The following is a 21,010-nucleotide window of genomic DNA, read 5'->3' on the forward strand; positions in this document are numbered from 1 at the left end:
AAGCCACATTATCCAGCAAAACGTGCTGATAAGCCTTTTATGTGAGGCAACTTTCTCGACTCTGCATTCGTGAGACAACTTTGAAAGCTCGTGGGACAGAAAGATGTACGTGTTCTATGTGTGGTCCACGCGCGCACGTGAGAGGCGGCAAACTTCTTTTCTCTTTTAGTTTTACAGAGTGCGTGCGTGCGTACTTAATTACGCGACCGTCTGTGTTACCTCCGCCAAGATGGCTGAATTCGACCTGACTTCGAAGATTGGGCAGTATCTTGACAGACATCTTGTGTTTCCCTTGCTAGAGTTTTTATCAGTGCAAGAAGTAAGTAGATCTATACTCCAAGCATCTAAAGTGGTTATGTTTGTGCCATGTGTATCAGTCAACCAGCCGATTTCTCCTCCCATCTGTGCAGCTTTGTACGCTGTCGTTGTGCTAACATGTGGATAGTGTTCGGTCCCATGCGCTTAGATTTGTGTGGGTTCTGTCATGAACGGATGCCTCGTAATGTTGTGTGACGCATGACGCGTGGATGGGTTGATGGGTCTAACTAGATCTAATTAAAGACCAAACAAGTGTAGAAATGCTATTGACGTTAGCATGGTTAGATAGGCCTAAAGTTACAATGTATGCCTAATATACACTAGGCCCGACTGATAGTTGGAACATATAAATTTCTCTATGACTCTAGTCTAAAAACTAAACGTTGGCTTTGCTTGCTTCAGAAGTTCAGGACAAATAAAAAAAAATAGCAGTTGCCAGTTTATTTTTAGTTTATCTTCACGTAGCCTAGGTCTAACTAAGTAAGAAATAGAATAGGCTTCTATAGCATTTCTAAAAAGAAAGGTAAGCTTGCTATTCACTTTCAAAAATGGAGGTTTGACATTTAATTTGAAACTGAATACTTTTTCTACATGGTGCTTTTGTCAAATTTGATATGTAATTTTGTTTATGCTCAATGCTGCACTTTTTTAATGTGATTCTGTAATTCGTTTGATCCTTTATTATTCTTTGCTGTAAATGGCATAGACCGTCTATATTTTTTACCAATAGGTGTCCTAAATACTGAATAAAAAAAAAAAGTTAGATGTAGAAGTACATGTAGATCAACCCTTACCCTTCCGGAGTTTTTGAGAGAAGTGATGCTAGATTTTGAGGTCCTTTACCAATGCCAATTGATACGTTTTGATTTTTTCTTTCTCCTTCCGCTGAGCTGCCCACAACCCACAGTCCCCAGACGCAAACGGACGCATAATGCACTTGTCAATGTAATGACTCGCCCCACTACCCCTGGACATGGGTGTGTCATTTCCTCGTTTGGTCCGTCAAATTTGTGACCCAGGTGTTCTTCATTTTACCAGCTTTGTCCGTCAAATGTTTGACCGAGGGGTGGGTCAAAATCCCATCATTGTCGGTCAAAATTTTGACCGAGGGGTGCGTCATGGTACGTCACTTGGCTATGGAAAATAACACGCATTATTTTGAACCGAGGCGTGCGTCATGGTATGTCACTTGGCTATGGAAAACTGCACGCATTTTTGCACGCTACCAGTACCGGATACACGTACCGCGAGTGAAATTACAGTGAGCGCTTTCCTGCGGCAAGTGAAAATCAAAGTCGGGAAGCGTTTTGGAATAAGAGGGAAAAATGCTTGCCAGAATCTGGCAAGCAAATAATTTAAAAGCCACAACTTAGTTCAACCTTTACTGTCGAACACTTAGTGCCTATATTGCATATTGCGATGCAACACCAACACACATTGCTATCGAAGAAAGTTCGTTTACATTCCAATACAATGTGCGTCTAAATGATGTTCTGTGGTGACAGAGGCGAATTTTTGACAGTAAAAGAAGCGGCAGCAGAAGAAACTGCCTGCCGCATGCCATTTTCTACTCGCGGGATAGCGCTATAGCCCGACCAGCAGACGCATGACGCTGTTAGCTGTGCGAATCTCTACGTACAGCGACTGGGCTGTATGTAGTTACTCGCGGGAATGCTGTGGCGTGGTGTGTACCAGCGCTGCAGCAGTATGCATCCACCGGACTAGCATTGGCCGCACACACACAGCGCATCTGCACACATGTGATTGTCAGGTTGGCTGGTCTGAAGATTGTCATACTACTGTACGGAATATCGTAGCAGCAGCGTGATGTACGGTGAATGACGGTACAGTGCTTACAGGGCCATGGTAAGGGAAACTTGCCGAAACTTTTACAAATTATGTTTACGAACCAAAAGAAAATGAAATTGCTTGAATGAAACGTATGCAAAAATCGTTTCAGTATTTACGGGGTGCGTCAAATGTACCGAGGATGTCCGTCAAAAAAGTGACCGAGGTGTGCGTCACTTTCAACGTGTTGTCCGTCAAAAAAGTGACTGTGGTGTTCGTCACTTGCAGCGTTTTGTCCGTCAAAAAAGTGACTGTGGTGTCCGTCAAAAACCCCCTGTGGTCAGTCAAAAAATGACCATGACGCACCCATGTCCAGGGGTAGTGGGGTGCGTCATTACATTGACAAGTGCATAACATAAAGCAAGTGACGTGACCCAATGTTCGACATCCTAAATTGCGGAAGCAAAATAGCTTGCATGGTCCGAACGCTTGCGCTGCAACCATCCTTCAAACGCCTGTGACCGTTGTTCGGCACCGGGCATCCATGGTTCGGCATTCGCGATGTACCGAGCCGTGCGCTCACCCTGCCTACCATATGTGAATGTACTATTAGCGCGCGTGCCATGCATGGGCGAAACTCTAGCTGTATACATAGTACATCACACTACGAGAGCACGGTGCTCCTTGTACTCCACACTGTGCTAGAGATTCAACGCATACACAAGCATGCAAAATATAAATATCGCGTAAACGCTTAAGTTATCTCAGAAACGGCTGCCATCATGGCTGTAGGTGTAAACGCTGTACAGATTCAGTGCAGATAAACGGACTAGTAACTTCGAAACTTGGAATGAAACGAGTCTATGTGTTGCTATGCAACTTTACTTACCCGTTTACTTACCCGTTGAACTGCTTATGCGAGTTGACCTGGGAGGGTTGCGACAATGATTTCGGGGGTCCAGCGACGTGGCCCACTGTTGTGCTCTTCGGAACACGTGTGGAGGTAGTTGCACAGTTTGAATTTCGCACTTGATATGCGCCTTTTTTTATGCCTCCGCCACGAAGTGGTGCCGGAGGCATTATGTTTTCGGGTTGTCCGTCCGTCCGTCCGTCCGTCCGTCCTTCCGTCCGTCCGTCCGTCCGTCCGTCCGTCCGTCCGTCCTTCCGTCCGTCCGTAATGAATTTTGTGGACAAGGTAACTATCGGAACCTGTTGAGGTATCCTAATGAAACTTGGCATGTATGTGTATTAGGGGGTGAAGTTGTGCCTATCAACTTTTGGGTGCACATGCTCAAGGTCAAAGGTCAAAAGGTCAAGGTCAAATACATAAAATTTCACTATTTCCACCATATCTATTGAATGCCTGAAGATATTTTCTTGAAACTTAGTGTATACATGTATTGCCCAATTAAGATTCTCTGGTGAAAGTTTGGGTCATGAGGTCAAAGGTCAAAGGTCAAAAGGTCAGGGTCAAATACATAAAATTTCACTATTTCCACCATATCTATTGAATGCCTGAAGAGATTTTCTTGAAACTTAGTGTATACATGTATTACTCAATTAAGATTCTCTGGTGAAAGTTTGGGTCATGAGGTCAAAGGTCAAAGGTCAAAAGGTCAGGGTCAAATACATAAAATTTCACTATTTCCACCATATCTATTGAATGCCTGAAGATATTTTCTTGAAACTTAGTGTATACATGTATTACCCAATTAAGATTCTCTGGTGAAAGTTTGGGTCATGAGGTCAAAGGTCAAAGGTCAAAAGGTCAAGTAAAAATATTAAAACTTCTTTTTTTCTCCGTACCTTGGAAAATTGTTCAAGGTATCTTCATGGAACATAGTATATACATGTACTGACTGGAAGTGATTATCTAGAGAATGTAGGGTTCATGGGGTCAAAGGTCAGGGGTCAAAGGTCAAGTGCAATACTTCAAAATTTTACTATTACCCTCATATTTATGCAATGCCGGCAGGGTTATTTTTTTACACTTGGTGTATGCGTGTGTAACCTAATAGAAATTCTCTGGAAAGTTTTTTTTTTTTTCTCTTTTTGCCTCAAAGGTCAAAAGGTCAAAGATCAAGTGAAAGTGCTGAACTAACTTTTTCCTCCATATCTCGGAAGTAGCTCAAGTTACCTTGAAACTTAGTACATATTATGCATGTTCTACCTGAAAGTGATTATCTTATGAATTTTAGGGTCAAGGGCCAGATGAAAATGGTAACAATATACTATTCAATTCAGAAATTTCACTTTTTCTCCACACCTGTACCTTGAAAATTACCCAATACCTAAATGTATGAATGGGTCAAAGTCAAGTTAAAGTCCTTAAATCCCTAGATACATGCTCTCTTATTCATCCAATTAAACCTACGTCAAGTAAGGTGAACATACAACACATTTGTGACAAACTTGTCATTCCAATATTTTGCCAATTTTGTGAAAATGTAATCACACAGTGTCCACATGTACTATCTAGACCTATTGGGAAAATCATGCATTATGGCGGAGGCATACCAGTCGCCAAAGCGACATTTCTAGTTATTCATGATTTTCAGTGAATTTTTATTAAAGTAAGAGTGGTCTATTCATGGAACCCTGTCGAATCAAGGGCCACTAGCTTTATACATATAAGCGAAGTCTAGCCGTTTAAATAGTGCTCTTGGTGTCGAACACATCGACGCTACATTGAAACCGACACCGTCCCCTCTAGGCTCTACTCTCTAGCTCTATTTAAGCAATATGTGTAAAGAACAAACTTTCATGCATGAAACTATGCGCAGTGGTTTTGCATTTTTCACTGGGGATTTGATGATGTTGTCAAAATATTACTGAACAGCCCGATGATAAACAATTATAACAAAACAAAACAATTATACTGTACATGTAGATTATAAATGCACATACACTGCTGTAGATTCTAGGAAAAGCATTACTTGGTCTACTTGTATTTCACACGTTGTCACGTATTTTCGAGAGGGTCGGGGTGTTGGTTTCAACATACGGCATGACTGAGCGCATCAAAATACATGTTACAACCCATACGAAGCAGTTTGATCTTGATGATGGAGCATGTACTGCAAGAGCAAATCGCATTTTCAATGCGCACTAGTGAATTCAGAATATTTTCTTTCCATGTGAGTAAAATTTCAGGCAAATTGTGAGATACAGGTATTTTAAGTATCTATTGAGAAAAACATTAGGGTGTCGATGTGTTGGACACCCGAACAACTCAGCCTGAACTACACTTAACAGTTAACGTTAGACCGTCAATGTACTGTACCAGCATGCAGCACCATGCATGAGCACAGGACATTGACCGAAAGATCGGTCTATATCTTGCCAGGCAATTATGTTCCACATGGACTGCATCTGGCTTCACAGAATCCCCTTAGGAAAAAAAAGTATAAAAAAAAAGAAAAGATGATTAAAACTCCTTCGGACAGACAGATTTTTCTGTCTTACACATAGTGGAGTTACAATACATGGACTACAGCCACAATTTAGGCACCATTTTTTAGATCACCTTAGTTTTGCACAGCCTTATGAGTCGTATACTTCACTTCAAGTTCTAATGCCAAAATGGAATGAATTACAGTTTATGGCAGGCAAATAACAGATGGCTCAAATCGCTCTGAAAAGAGCGTAAATGCGCTTACTACTAGCACTGTAGCAGGCTTAGAATCTCATTCCACTCCACTTGGCGACACTACAGCTATTCATTTTAAGTTGTATACACAAACGCGCGCACACACATTGCATCACAACACAAAATTCCACACACATGCATGTAGTACTGAAACACATGCTGTCAAACCCACAGTGCCTGTGAGCTTTACAATGTCTTAGTGGTGAGATTGATAGGTACTCGACTTGACAAGACCCGACAAGACGTGTGTTGCAGTCTATCTTTACCTTCATTTTTAGTTGGCAATTTTCAGTGAAGAGACTTCAAACGGATTACTCTGAATTTGATAAAAACAACCTGATTTTACACTTGGTCCTCTGAATCTGTCAGCAATAACTGAATATGAATATTTATGGTCATTCATACTAATCTCTTCAAAAAATGAAGGGTGTGATGTACCATGTATGTCACTTGTTGAGCTACTGACAGTCCCACAGCACAGTTATCTAGCCAATATGCCATTAAGAAGTTTTGCATGTGAAGTGCAAATTGTCTGGAAAATGTATAACTACAAACTTAATGAATTTCAGTCTTCAAAATTGATTATGTGAAGTGGGTGCTAAAACTCTTAGCAATAACAAAATAGAGGTATTTGTTGTAAGCTACATGTGTACATAAAATGTCATATACTTTTCAAATTATAAGCAACCTTATTCTCAAGTATGTTGTAAACTGTTTTGATATTTCAATATTTTCCTTTGCATACAGATTTATGACGAAAATGACATGCTCCAAGGAAAACTTGATCTTCTCAGCAACACAAACATGGTGGGTATTTTTTTTGTTGTTGTTGCTATCTTGTCCTGTATTTTCCGACCATAATCGTTCTTGAGTTTGCTTTTGCACTTTGACTTCCTCACAACTTTATGAAATATTTTATTGTTGTAACAGTATTGTGCATGTTATTGATATTACTTCAGTAACTTCATTCTGTGATATTCAGCATCAGAATCTCTTTCTGGAAGATGACATGAGAACCACATACATTTGTATCATGTTACTCAATGTTACTAAAAGTTTGTTGTTGAGTGGCATACTACTGTATGGTTGGAAGTGAGGGAAAAGACCCTTTGTTTCTGCTGAAATTGTGGGGTGCAACAGATGTTATTTCATGGCTGGTCTGAAAAATTTTATGACTTCTTAACAATATTTATGTGATGATGAAAATCTGTTACAGACCCCAGAGAATTGCTCAATTTATTCATGCTTTTCTTTCCCACTGTAATACCCAGGTTGATTTTGCCATGGATGTGTACAAGACTCTTCACGAAGATTCGGATGTTCCAGCAAGTAAGTCTGTATTTCCACAGTAAAAAGATGACAGGCTGTGATTGGCTTGGCTCTCAGAAAGTGTATCATTCAGGGGTGGATCCAGGAATTCCATTAAGGGGGTGGGGGGTGCAGTTGTTGTTTTTTTTTTCTAGTGCCACTTCCAGGTTTTATCAGCTGACAAGCAAAACAACAACAACAACAAAAAAGGCCTCCATTGCCATTTCTTCTGCCACTTCTGGGTTTCCTCCGCTAACGAATTCACCGGGTTTAAACACAAAAACACAAAAACAACCCCCAAAAAAGCCTTCAGCACAATTTTCTGGTGCCACTACAATAGGAAATTAAAAGGGGCGCAAGCTCCCCCTTTCTTTTTCTTTTCTTTTTTATTTCTTTTGTTTAAAGAAGGGGAGGTGTGCCCGATGTACCACTGTCATTGATCCGTTTTGTAAAACCCTTCTTCAATTGTTTGTTTGTTTTGTAAAATGAACTTGCTATAGTACAAATTTACGATGAGAAGATGACCTATTTCCATCATGCTCTATGGCATCCATGTTGACCGAAGTCTTCAGGAAAGATGACCATCTTTTGCCATTTGCACAACTCTTTGTACTTTGATAATGAGGAGTACGGTAGGTTGAGGGGAGTATATTGGATTACACCAATGAACAACAGTACAGTTGAACCTCTATTATCCGGCCTCCCTTTATCCGGATCTCTCTATTATACGGACGCAATCTCGCCGTGATTTTTTTTAAATAATTACGTGAGGAAAGGGGGATTCCCAACTCCTTGAGAACTCCTACACAAACACACATGAATTACATATTACTTCCAACATGATCAACATACATTACATCAAATTTCCTTCCATATTGCTTACCCTCAGACATTTTAACATCCCCAAACATCTGCCCCCCCCCCCAAGGAAAAACGCAGTATCTACATCCAGCTCCATTTCTAAACAACCGAGATATTCACCATTTTACCTTTTTGCCAAAGCCCCTGGAAAATATACTCTTTTGAAAAATTCCTTCATTGTGGAATTTTAGTCTATCTAGCTACCATTTTTCCTGGAAAATATAATTTTGTGTTTTTGTTTTGTTTTTCAGTTATTGATGAAAATGTAGATACTTTGGGGAAACCCCACGCAATTGACGGATTTCCCTAAGGAAAAACGCAGTATCTACAATGGATCGAATTTCCCCAAGGAAAAACGCAGTATCTACAGCGGAATGACTAGGATTAATCTTCTGCCATAATTATGTATGCATGTATACATCATTGTTCAAGTATTCTCTGGCTCTGGGGGATGCATCCTCCATCCCCCCCCCCCCCCCCCCATTTATGCCCTGATTTACAGAGCAGGCTTCATAACATTATTAAATAACAGATCGTTCTTGGAACGTTTTACTTAAAAGTGTATCCCAGACCGATCTTGCTGTAGGCCTAACGTTACGTCGATACGTGTTTAATATGAAGCTTGCCAGGGCTGTAATGTGATGCTACATGGCCTAGCCGCTAACTAGCATCTAGAATACTAGATCTAGATCTGTACAGTCTAGGTTACAGTCTGTCTAGACCAAAATAAATCTAAATCGGATGTCTGGACCTAGATCGATCTAGACTAGGTCTAGTCTTTATATCGTTTATTCTAGGCTGGCTACAGTACGTAGCAGGCTACACGAGTCTACCGCCTCGGGCTATACATGCACGATGGTCACAGAAAAAAAAAATAGCCTAACGTTAGAACTGAAGAAGGTTTAAGCCCTACACGAGCCAGGACTCTTTGATTAGAAAAAAAAAATACATCTAGAACCGGTCTAGAATGAAGTGACATCCGCTCTCTAGGCCTATTCCTTCTGGATTGAACCTAAGTTTAACGTCATGTAAATTTGTAATTCTTATGTACGTCCCTAACTTATTTTACTTGTAAGTTATGTAGCATGCAGCATGGGATCATGCATGCATTTTACGCAACCCAGTCTCACTAGGGTCTAGACACTGTCTAGATCCGATAAGAATTAAAATACAACTTATTCTTAACTGTCTCTATTTCGTCCATTTACTGTGGGTACCTATTTTTCACATGGACCCTAATCTATAGTATTGTCAACTCTGTAATTTAAAGACAGTATGGTATGGAGTAGATAATTGAACATTGACACTTCATTAGACTTAGGATTCTAAAAAGTGGTTAAGTTTTAGACTTCTTACTACAGGCCTGCCCTAGAGTAGGCTTATTCAAGTCCTACACTAGATCTTTCTTTAGACTTTCGGAATACGGACCCTGAAAGTTCTGATTAACATTAGAAAAGAGACGCAAGATTTCAAACATTACTGTCTAGACAAGTCTAAAAGACTTAGACTTAGATCTAAGGGAGGGTGTAACATGTTACATAACCTGACGTTTATCCGATACAACACAAATAGATCTATTGCCTTTCGAAGAAACTTTCGGATTCGGAGCCTGAGGAATTTTGACAAGGGTCTAGGCCTAGCAAAGTTACTTCACAACAAGTTATAGTGATATAATGTTCATAATGTTCATCATTGAGGTAGAATATGAAAGAATAAAGCTGATCGTTTATCACACGAAGCGAAGTAAACACAAATGTATGCATTTGTCTTTACCTCGCTTCGTGTGACAAACATGCATTTGTGTTTACTTCGCTTCGTGTGACAAACAATCAGCTTTATTCCTTCAATATTGAAATAGTTTTGAATAACTTACTCATTATCTGCAGATAAATGTTTCTTGAGGGCTAGGCTCACGAGTAATTTTCCCCACGACAACATTGTGTTTTATTCCAAGTACACACTCCCACCGTATGCTGACTAGCCGGGCCCTGTGCTGACTGCTGCACAGCTAGCTGCATCAGTGCAAGCTGTCAGTGTTGTGTTGTATTGTATTTAATGTACACTCGGTTAGTCTTAATCACACACTGTGTTTTATATTAGGATCACGATCTCATCAAAATATTTACTAATCAGTATTGTTTCGGTTAGATATTTTGAACATTATGTCTTATTATTGAGCAAGTATATCTAAAGAAAGTAATTTACGTTCAAATTACAGAACAACCGGCAAAGTATTCACATATATAAATAACAGTGTCTGGTAATTAAGACTAGCTTTGTAGATACTGCGTTTTTCCTTGGGGAAATATTCATCATGTAGATACTGCGTTTTTCCTTGGGGAAAGTGCAAGTTACGTGTAGATACTGCGTTTGGCAGTTACGGAAAAGTGGCTTTCTAAAAATTTTTTCAAAAATCTGAATATGTCATATGAAGAAGGATTGCCCACTGACTATATTTATGCAAAAAAGTGAAAATCGCCAAAAATGTTAGATACTGCGTTTTTCCTTGGGGGGGCAGACATCCCCAAATGTAACAATGAAAAGGTTGCAGTATACACATTACTACATGTGGTACTACAATGGGCTACATCAGTACATGTGTATGTATATGTACATGTATAAAGCATTGAGTCTCCCATATCCAGCCATATCCCTTATCCGGATGAGCCCCGGTCCCGACTTGTCTGGATACGAGAGGTTCAACTGTACTTCGATTGTGCATCATAGACCACAATGCTCAAAGTCCAGAGCAGCAGTAGCAAAGAATTTTTTTGTTTTTTTGTTTTTAGTGGTTGTGATAAAGGGCATAAAATTATGAATCTTTTCATGTGCCTGTGTTTGGCATTTGCAAGGTTTTCTGCATTTTCTCTTCCTACCAGCTCTGAGGGAGAAGCGTGCCGATGTTGTGAACCGCCTGAAGCGCTTGCAGCAGGAGATGGAACCAATCTTCACCATCTTTGAGGATGCAGAGGTCCTGGACCACATTAAGTCTACCAGGGACAGCCGTCAGCTCATCGACTACCTTGTCAAGAGCCATGGGGTGGGTCTGGGAGCAAATCCCTTGTAGGGTGAAACTTTCTCCACATGTATTGGTTAACTTTTGAAATGTGATAAAACCAAACCAAATCAAAATAATGAACATTTCATTGAATTTGGGCAAAGGTAAGCAAGTTTTGGGATGAGATATTCCGCATTTCATGGCAAGAGCTTGTGGACCCCTATGAAAAACAGCCATTGGCTGAATAGGGTCATCCAATCCATGAGTGGTGAATAAATAGATAAAATAAATAAATAAACAGTCGTGCATGTGTAAGTCACAATTATATGTGAAAATCAAAGCAGGTGAGGTTGTGTCGCAAATGTTTCATGGAATTGAGAAAAAAAAAATCTCAATATTGAATGTCATTTTGTAGAATAAAGGGAAAATATAGAAATCATATCCTTTACATCAAATTATTTTACCACTTTGATGATTCAATTAATGATTTTAGTGATTTTGTTAAATATCAGTGACCTTTTGCGATTATTATGAGCAAAGCTTATTGGCACAAAGTTTTAAACAAAACAGCATCAGTCTTATTTCCAGCGTCGCCTCTATGTTCCACAGTTCCAGCAGGAGATGCTGAACCTCCTGTATGACTACGCCAAGTTCCAGTACGACTGCGGAAACTACTCGGGCGCGGCAGAATACCTCTACTTCCACAGAACACTGGTGAGAATTTGAGACACATACCTCTTGCCCTCTTCCCAATAGCCAGCCCCGTTCTTGTTGCCTAAGAGTCATCTCCGAATCCTGGAAAGACGGCTTGTTCCCCAAATTGGTGATATATCGTCGCCGGGATGACAAGACCTTGTATCTACAAAATGTCGAATATTCAGGAGAGCAAAGAACATATGACAGCCAAAGCACTATATCAAATGGCCAAAAGCCTTTCCTTAGACATGCTGTGGTGGCTTCATTTTTGAGGTAAGACAGCTTGGATTTGGACAGGACATCACTTAATTGATTATCTGACCATTAATCCAAAAGAAAGTCATTTTCACCAAAATTTGAGATTCAAGGTCTTGTCACCCCAGCGACAATATCTCTACCATCTTCTTGTCTGTCATATGTCACACGTTTGTGCATATCATAACTACAGCAATAAATGTAGCCTAACAGCAACAACGATGAAGAACGTTTTGCTATCATTCGTTAACATGCTGTTCCTAGAGATGATTGTCATGTTTGTCATGTGGTGATGATCATAATTCTGACCACCTTCAATCTGCTGTCAAATCTGACTAAAATTCAATCATTTGATAATTTTCCAAACATGTTAAAAGAAAAAACTACAAACACATATAACACTTAGTTGTTTATGTGCACAATCTATGCTGTATTTGCCTGTACACATAGCAAAATGTGTAGTAGCAAACCTACAACCTAACTACTTTTGTAATGGCATAGGACTAACTGTAGACTAGTCCCACATTTGTTAAAGTGAAATAGAAATGCCATTCTGTGAAACAATTATGTACATGTTGCCTAACATGGCCAGCTTACAATGTGTGAGATAGAACCAAATGCAAGGTGGTACGGTGTACAAGTGTAAGTGTGAGACTCGATACATTGATGAGTGCACCAGGAAATGAAATACCAAGTTGCAATTTCTTTATTTTGTATGGCATTATGTGTTTGTGTTAATCCATTTGACACGTATCTTGTCACTTGCCCTGAGGAACGAGAAGGACATTCAATCTGTGTAAAGAAGATGAAGTTAGCCTCGCGCCCTTTTGACTCTTCGCTGTGGATATTTGAAGTGGGTATTGCATGCACAAAAGATCCCACACCTGCCTGTAATACTCCTTATTTGATATAAAGTTGAAGTTAAGTCTAGTCCTATTCCGCTGCATGTGAAATTTTGTCTTCCTCCACCATGATGCCCCTAACTTTGGTCTTTGCCTGTACCCTGTTCAGGTTTCCCCTTCGGATCCTAAGGCGACCAGCTCTCTGTGGGGCAAACTTGCCTCCGAGATCCTGATGCAGAACTGGGATGGGGCGCTGGAGGACCTCAACAAACTGCAGGAGGTCATCGACCCCGCAGACAAGATGGAAGTAAGTACCACAAGGCCTTGTCGTGACACTTAAGAGGAAACAGTGTCCTGCACACACAGATCAGTTCGTGTTATCCACAGGCATCTGCCTTGTTAGAAGATCCCTATGAACAATTGCAGCACTGGACTGTCTTTCTCTTAGAAGTTGTGTGAGAGCCAATTGTGTCCAGTTTATCTGTAGTCACTTAACCCATTGAAGACAAGCTTATTTTCCTACAACACGCATTTCCCATAAACACCTGCCCGAGCATACTCAGAACTTGCCTTTAACAGGTTAAAGAACACTTGGTCATGCATGATGATATTGCTGTGCTGTCAGTGTGGCACAACAATTGAACTTAACATCATAGCTAGCCATATTTTGTGTTTTTAGAGCCCTGAAGTGGAAGGGATCAAGAGATCCTATATGTGTTTTTGGTCTTCTTCTTCACTCTGTTAATGCATTGAAATCAGGCAATGTAGAAGAAATCTCCTTCAACTGCTTTATTTTTGTCTACTCTAGGAAGTACCCACCGTTTGAAATATGCTCGCCTCCAGATGGCAAGAGATGACTTTGTAAAACACACTTCTTTTCTTTTTCTTGTATAACCTTTTGTGATTGTCTTTTTCCGTCCAGTCTCACTTCATCACGCCGCTGCAGTCGCTGCAGCAGAGAACCTGGCTGATTCACTGGAGTTTATTTGTCTACTTTAACCACTCCGAGGGGCGGGATCTCATCATCGACAAGTTCCTGTACCAGCCAGCGTAAGTTTCTCTACCTTCTTGTCACAGAAATGAAATGATTATATTCCTCTGTTTTAGGTCACTGATCAAAGAGAGCTTATTCCTCTTCTTTACACGATGCATGCACATGGATGACCTCTGACCTCATTGCGTACACTTACAGGTGCTTTGTACAATCCAGGGAGCGTGTGCAACACAAATCATAACTATTTTATTCCCCCTTTTCCATTCTTTCAGTGGTTCTGGATTGCTAAATCAACACCTCATAAATTATCTTGTAAGTCCCAATTCCTGAAATATTACACAAAAAGAATAGCATATATATGCAGTATGTGATATTTGGATGTTGGTTTATCTCCCAGCTACCTGAATGCAATCCAAACCACCTGTCCTCACATCCTACGCTACCTGACGACAGCAGTCATCACCAACAAGACCAGAAGGAGACAGGTGCTCAAGGACTTGGTTAAAGTCATACAGCAGGTCAGACCTTAGTTTAGATTTCGGCAGTATACATGTGTTTGTTTGTTTATGTGTTTAGTGATGTGACTATGGGTGTGTATACATTTTGTTCATTTATCACCAAAGACATACATGTAGGTGGGATGGGGGGGGGGGCAGTGTAGCAGATTGTGGTGGATTTAATTTGTGTTAATGGATGATGGATCAACCCATGGTGATGGTAGTTATGATGATTATCATGGTGAGGATGATGTTGCTGGCAGTGATTATGATAGTGATGTAGGCTGAAATGATACAGATGGTGATGTTAGAGGTGATACAGATGACGACAATGTTGAAAGTGATGATGATGCAGTTGGGATTCTGATGATGATGGTGTTTATCGTCATGGAGATGATGATGGTCATGATAGTGGTGATGATAACAATGAAGGTGGTGATGACGGTCGTGGAAATGGAAGTGGTCACTTCCAGGTTATCCATTGTTCATATCCTAACATAGAAAATGATATGGAAGTCAAGTTGATATTGAAAATGTGGATGATGTCAGAAGCATGAAGTTCAACATGATTAGAAGAAGAATAAACAACCCTGTTTGCGACAGGCTTTGTACAGGGTGCCTATTTGCGGCAGCGGCCATTTCATTCATTGATGAAAAGGCCCAATCAGGTGTCACTTACTGTAACACTTGCAAGAAACTCCTGCTTGTGTTCTAAAGTGGGACTAAGCACACATAATGTTCATTAGCTGTTTTATTGATGAATGCAAATGCCCCTGCCAGAAATAGGCACCCTGCCACAAACTGGGTTGAGTACTCTAGTGATTTGATTTTATGGAGATATATGTTGCTTTATATGACAGCAATTATATGTGAATAACTTGACAGATAATAATCAAGTCATGTTTGAACATGTAAAATGATTTCAAGAAGTGTTGGAGACTTTGGTATTTCACAGCTCAGTGATGTTTAACCTTTCTTGCCAACACTCCAGGAGTCTTACACCTACAGAGATCCCATCACAGAGTTTGTGGAATGTCTCTACGTCAACTTTGACTTCGACGGTGCCCAGCAAAAACTCAGAGAGTGTGAAAAGGTGGGTAAGAGGAGAGGAAGATGAGGAAGAAAGGTTTTGATAATATGTCATGATTTGATTTTTTTTTTTTTTTCTGTCTTGGGGGTCAAATAGGACAATATGTGTTTTAATTCATCTATGGTGCTGTGAAGTGTAAAGGCATTTACATTGTATATTTACAGTACATTTTCTATATTTCAAATTACTACAGACAGGCATAGAATTTTAAATGCTTTTTAACTACTAAGATGAATTATTAATACACATAGAAATATATATTGACAAAGAGTGATTTAAAAAGATTAAGAAAATCTTATCGGTATTGTCATTTTCGTATTCTCTTTTATTTCATCATTTGCTGTTTTGAATGAATGCAGGTGCTGGTCAATGACTTCTTCTTGGTAGCCTGCCTTCAAGACTTCATTGAAAATGCCCGTCTCTTCATCTTTGAAACATTCTGCCGCATCCACAACTGTATCAGCATCAAGTAAGTGTCCTTAGCGGCCAGCTGCAACACAGTCACTCTTGTCACAGCAAACTTTGTATTCAAATGAACAGAGACTTTTCCGTAGGCCCTCGTTAGGAGCTATTGGATACTTGTACCTATCAAATACATTTCCATATTTCAACCTTGGCGGAAGGTGGGCTTGTTCTGCCTGCGATGCTTGTGGTTTGCCTTGATTGACTTGACAAGTGATAGTCAGCAAATGTTAGTGACCTACCAGCACACCATGCCAGGTTATTAAAGAAAAAGATGAATACTTGGAACTCGATATTTCTGCAATGTGGACTTTGTTCCATAGGGCCCAAAGAAAAAGGGTTTGTTGTATGACATATTTTGTTGTGTCAGATGATGAGACCTATTTATACTTCACTTCCACTGTATTTCCTTCTCTCACACTTCTGTGGACTCCTGTTATAACAAAGTCCTCGGGACTGGCAATTTTCTTTCGTTGTGTAGAAATTTTTTAATAACCGAACAAATGATAATAAACATGGAGCGGATAATGTTGGAGCCTGAATTTTTATTTTGTTGTAACCGGAATTTCATTGTAACGGGATTGCACTGTACTTAACCTGTTGAGGATGAGTCCCCGAGTATACTCGGGCGGGTGTCTATGAGAAATGCGTGTTGTAGCGAAATCAGTCCGTCCTCAATGGGTTAGACACCATGTATAACATGATGGCTCAATTTGGGAAATTGTCAAACTTAGCTGTGTGAGGTCCATGATGATGTTCAAAGCCATGAAGCAAACACTTTAGCCTACAACAGTTTTGAGCATTATGCTGTCACTGTACTAGCACATGAATGCATGCCTGTATGACAGTGAGTTCCTGATTACCATGAGTAACTCGGCGCAGTGCTTGCAAAGATTGAGTTTGGATTGCAAGCTTTTCCAGTCGCCCTAACCAGTGGTGCCTGGGATATGCAGCATTCCTACAGTACATATTGCTACACACCCCCACACTTGCAGTGTACACCTCAGGGTGGTCTGTGCCCTCCAGTCAGGGTACTTGTGATATCGTGGATGATATTTTAGTTCGCATCCATCAGTACTCTCAATGAACACTGCAACTGATCCAACTTTATGTAATCTACAAAAATGTCTTGATTCAAACTGACATGGTTGTGCAGCTGAGGCACTGCAGTGATAGAGCAGTTAGTGTAAATGCAACCATGAGAAGGTATATAATGTGGACATTGGATGACAGCATGCACAGAGCTCCATGCGTCCTTTAATGTTATAAATTATCATAGTATATAACTTTTTTATCGTAATGACTTGGTATTAAAGGAAATAAGTATTATTTTGAATTATATTGAACTTTATAGGCAGTAATAGACGAATGCTCTCTTTGTGTGTTGGGGCCATAGCATTTCCCAATGGTGGAAGAGCAGCTATGAAGTTACAATGTATTTGTATTGATGACCCTCTACCTATCTCCTCCTTGCCTTTCCCTAGCATGCTGGCTGAGAAGTTGAACATGAAGCCAGATGAGGCTGAGAGATGGATCGTCAACCTCATCAGGAATGCCAGATTAGATGCCAAACTTGACTCCAAACTGGTATGGAATTTCTCCAAAGTCTGTCCCGGTGTGATGCAATGATTATGTCAACCTTTTATTGAAAATTGGATTTTTTTTTTGTAACTCAGAGAAGGGCCCCAAATCAAGTGAACTTTATTTGATAATCATGAGCACAGCTTTGACTCGGTGATATCTTCAGCTTAGATAAGCATTTGTCCTCATGTTAGGTTTAAATTGTACAGGTAAGAACTTGGACAAGAGTTCTGGAGAACCATCACCATCACCACGATTAAATCTACCAGGGCACATGCACACACACACACACACACACTCATACCAGGGAGGCACTACTGATGAAGCCCACGATTCAACCCTTCAAAATGTGCAGAGAAAACTGTGAAGATATATTTGCGGGTTGTAGAGTTCACGCTAGCCAAAAGATAGATACATGTTCAAACTTAGCAACAGAGAAGAAAATGCAGTTTCTTGGGGTTTTTTTGTTGGGTTTTTTTAGGTGTTTTTTTTTTTCCTAACTGCATGGAAGGTAGTCTGTCAAATATTAAAAGCAGTGTGAATAAATAAAATGCAAATTTCTGATGGACAGAAATGTTGTTACTGTACCTATATTGATCAGAACAGGAAACATATTAATGCTTGTACATTGCATACAACTACAGTTAAAACCAGGAGGTAAGATGTTTCTTGTTCTTATACACCAGAAATATCAACACCCTCTCAGAAGTATAATTACTGTATATGCCATATATTTCGTGAGGCTTTTGTTTTTCTTGAAGTTCACGATTTACACACACAAAAAAAGACTTACTAAAAATATAGAGCATATTCAGTGCTTAGTCCATATCCTTTGAGTCTGAGTAATCTATTCACATGTCAATATTTGAATAATTTCATCTTTTTTTTCTCTCTTTTTCTCAGGGCCACGTTGTCATGGGAACACAGAATGTGTCTCCATACCAGCAGGTGATTGAGAAGACCAAGAACCTGATCCACCGGAATCAGATCCTGGCTGTCAACCTGGAGAAGAAGGAGACCCAGATCAAACAGCTTGACTCGGCCAAACAGGTTGGTCTACCCCTTCCCCCTCCTCCTTTAATTAAACTTCTCTTCATATTTTGTGGGCAATTATTGCAAAACTTTCGCTGATTTTATTCTTTATTTCACTCTATCAAGTAAAAAAAAAAATTGAACAGAGCAGGAGTTTCTCTGGTGGCCAGATCAAGAATTTAAAGTCAGAAGAATTTTTTTTTGGGGGGGCTAGACATAGATTGGAATGACCTTGATAGGCGAGCATGAGTGCTGAGCCTTGCCTTTTTTTTTTCCATCACATGCTTCCACTTTATTTGGTATTGGTCTGTCATATTGTTATTAATATCTTTATTAGTTTTAAAGTTGTACAAGGAGTTAAGATTTACCAATTGTCTTTAATAGAGTAAAATTTAGAAAAATACAACAACAGAACAGTTCAGTTTTGTTTTGTTTTGTTTTTCAAAATGAAACCTAATCTAAGTATAAAGTGATGGAATTTCAAAGTTTTGTGTTTTCACAAAGCAGTGATATTGATTGTAACCACTTCCATATATTGTCTATAAAAATGGATTGATCAGCTTTGCTGTTAAACTCTTGTAGAATTATGCTAATCAGTATGTGACTGCTCGATGATATGCCAACGCTCATAGGGGTGACTTTCATTTCTAACTGGAGCACGGTTAGGAATCACTCTTGAAAATCAAATGTTCAGATGTCAGAAATTGAGCCTGTCTTTACAGCGTGTGACATGTTAATTGCTCACCTTGTCATTCCCCTCCAATGACCCGCACACCCAAGCCTGTCTCTGAGCTGTCCATTCCCATAGACAACTCACGTCAGGTGTGCGGAGATCAGAGTGAAGTGCAAGCTTTCCCGTCCACTCCAGTCAGTAGTGACCGGGCTATACAGCACTCCTACACCACTACTAAAGGGGAGCCCTGTTATAACTAGCTACTTGGGACAAATGAAATTCCTGTTATATTGAATATCTTTTGTTAAGGATAAAACAATAGAATACAAAAGAAATGCGACTGGCAAACTTACCTTATTTAATCGGGTATCTTGCGATATCTGACCTTGTTATTATGAGCTTCCGCTGATCTGATCAGAGGAATCGACTCACTCCCCTCTCTCCTAGACGACTTTTGTGGTAGCAGTAGATGGTTATGCATTATCTTGACAGTATAAGGACTGGCGCAACCAAAAAGAGACTGTAATAGCATTGCAGAGACTGTAGATTACATGAAGACCACGCATATTTTAGTTTGGTTGCCAGTTTTTATGCTCTTTCTTCAATGGATCAGTCACTGTAATTACAATGCACTTTCTTTGCAATGACAGATCACCTAGTTTTGTTTTATGCAGTCATGTGCATATGTGTGTGGGTGTACAGTACACATGTATGTACATCTCTGTTATGTCACATAGTAACATGCACATACAAACACAAACACTGTTCTGTTGTGAATTGTGCTTTGGATTTTTCGTTTGTTTCATGTGTGTCTTTGAAATTGACGCAGTGTGTTTTATTCTCTTCGATTTTGTTTCCATAGCAACCGCCACCGGCACCCTGGGCTCCAGAAAATTACTGAAGAGCATGAATACCGCTTTCTGTGTCTTTGAATGAGTAGCAGAGGTCGTCATACATCTGTGAAGTGTTTAACTTATTCCACTGTCTAATGAACACTCCTTACAGAGGAAGTCAATTAATGAGAAACCCTTTGTATGATAAAAGTTTGTTGTTTAGGTCTGTAATTTTATTTATCATTTTCATGGGGTGTTTTTTTTTTTTCTTCATCCCTGATAGTGATCAGAATATTTCAGAGTACAGTGCACTCCCGTTATAACGAACATGGTTATAATGAAATTCTGGTTTCAATGAAGTAAAAATTCAGGCCGCAATATAATTGGCTCTATGTTTTTTTGGGTTTTTTTTTTATTGTCCATTTGTTTGGTTATTACGAAATTTCGATATAACGAAAGAAATCTGCCAGTCCTAAGGACTTTGTTAAAATGGAAGTCCACTATACTGTAAAAGTGAAAATTACTGCATGAATATATATATTATATATATATATATATATATTTTTTTTTTTTTTTTTTTTTTTTTTTTTGCCCTCAGTTGCGTAAATTCAATTTTGCAAAATCAAAGTAATCAAATATTATTACATATTTACAAGCTAAAAATATTTCTGCACTCTTACTTTTGCGCAAAACTTCCACTTCTACAGTAGCAAGTTCCATCTTGTGCTTACGTAGAAGACATGTCAGAATTTGTAGCAGATGTGTTTGAACAAAATGGCGCCGAGAGCCAACAGGATCACTCCAACCGCCAGAGATGCTTACCTTGTGAGTTTGCATATGATGTTACAACGAGATGCAGAATTTTGGAAGGCCATTTTGCACAATTTTGTGAGAAAGTATACACATGTTACGTGTTGTGTTAGACTGAACCGACATACCCCTTCACTACCAATCCCTACATTCCGTGTAGGACTGCAGACTCATTTACTCAAGACTTTGGTCTTGTGCTAACAGCTGATGTCAATTGTGAGTAAATATAGCCAGAGACAGCAAAAGAGGGCAATCTATATTCCAGCCCACACCAGAAAAATTAAATAATGAGTAGCATGCGATGCTCATTGCACTTTGTAACT

General features: G+C 39.7%; 1 protein-coding gene across 1 annotated transcript; it reads left to right on the forward strand.

Annotated features, from left to right (window-relative positions):
- Positions 1-218: 218 nt before the first annotated feature.
- Positions 219-20,413, forward strand: LOC140234543 (eukaryotic translation initiation factor 3 subunit E-like). The gene is made up of 13 exons (XM_072314583.1): positions 219-319; positions 6,503-6,562; positions 7,027-7,084; positions 10,804-10,964; positions 11,532-11,636; positions 12,885-13,022; positions 13,638-13,765; positions 14,107-14,227; positions 15,198-15,299; positions 15,656-15,765; positions 17,243-17,345; positions 18,243-18,389; positions 19,907-20,413. Exons 1-13 carry the CDS (start codon positions 230-232, stop codon positions 19,943-19,945), a joined length of 1,362 nt encoding a protein of 453 aa, XP_072170684.1. The 5' UTR covers positions 219-229; the 3' UTR covers positions 19,946-20,413.
- The last annotated feature ends 597 nt before the right edge of the window (positions 20,414-21,010 follow it).

The sequence above is a fragment of the Diadema setosum genome, chromosome 10 (genome assembly GCF_964275005.1).
Source record: "Diadema setosum chromosome 10, eeDiaSeto1, whole genome shotgun sequence".
Taxonomy (NCBI): domain Eukaryota; kingdom Metazoa; phylum Echinodermata; class Echinoidea; order Diadematoida; family Diadematidae; genus Diadema; species Diadema setosum.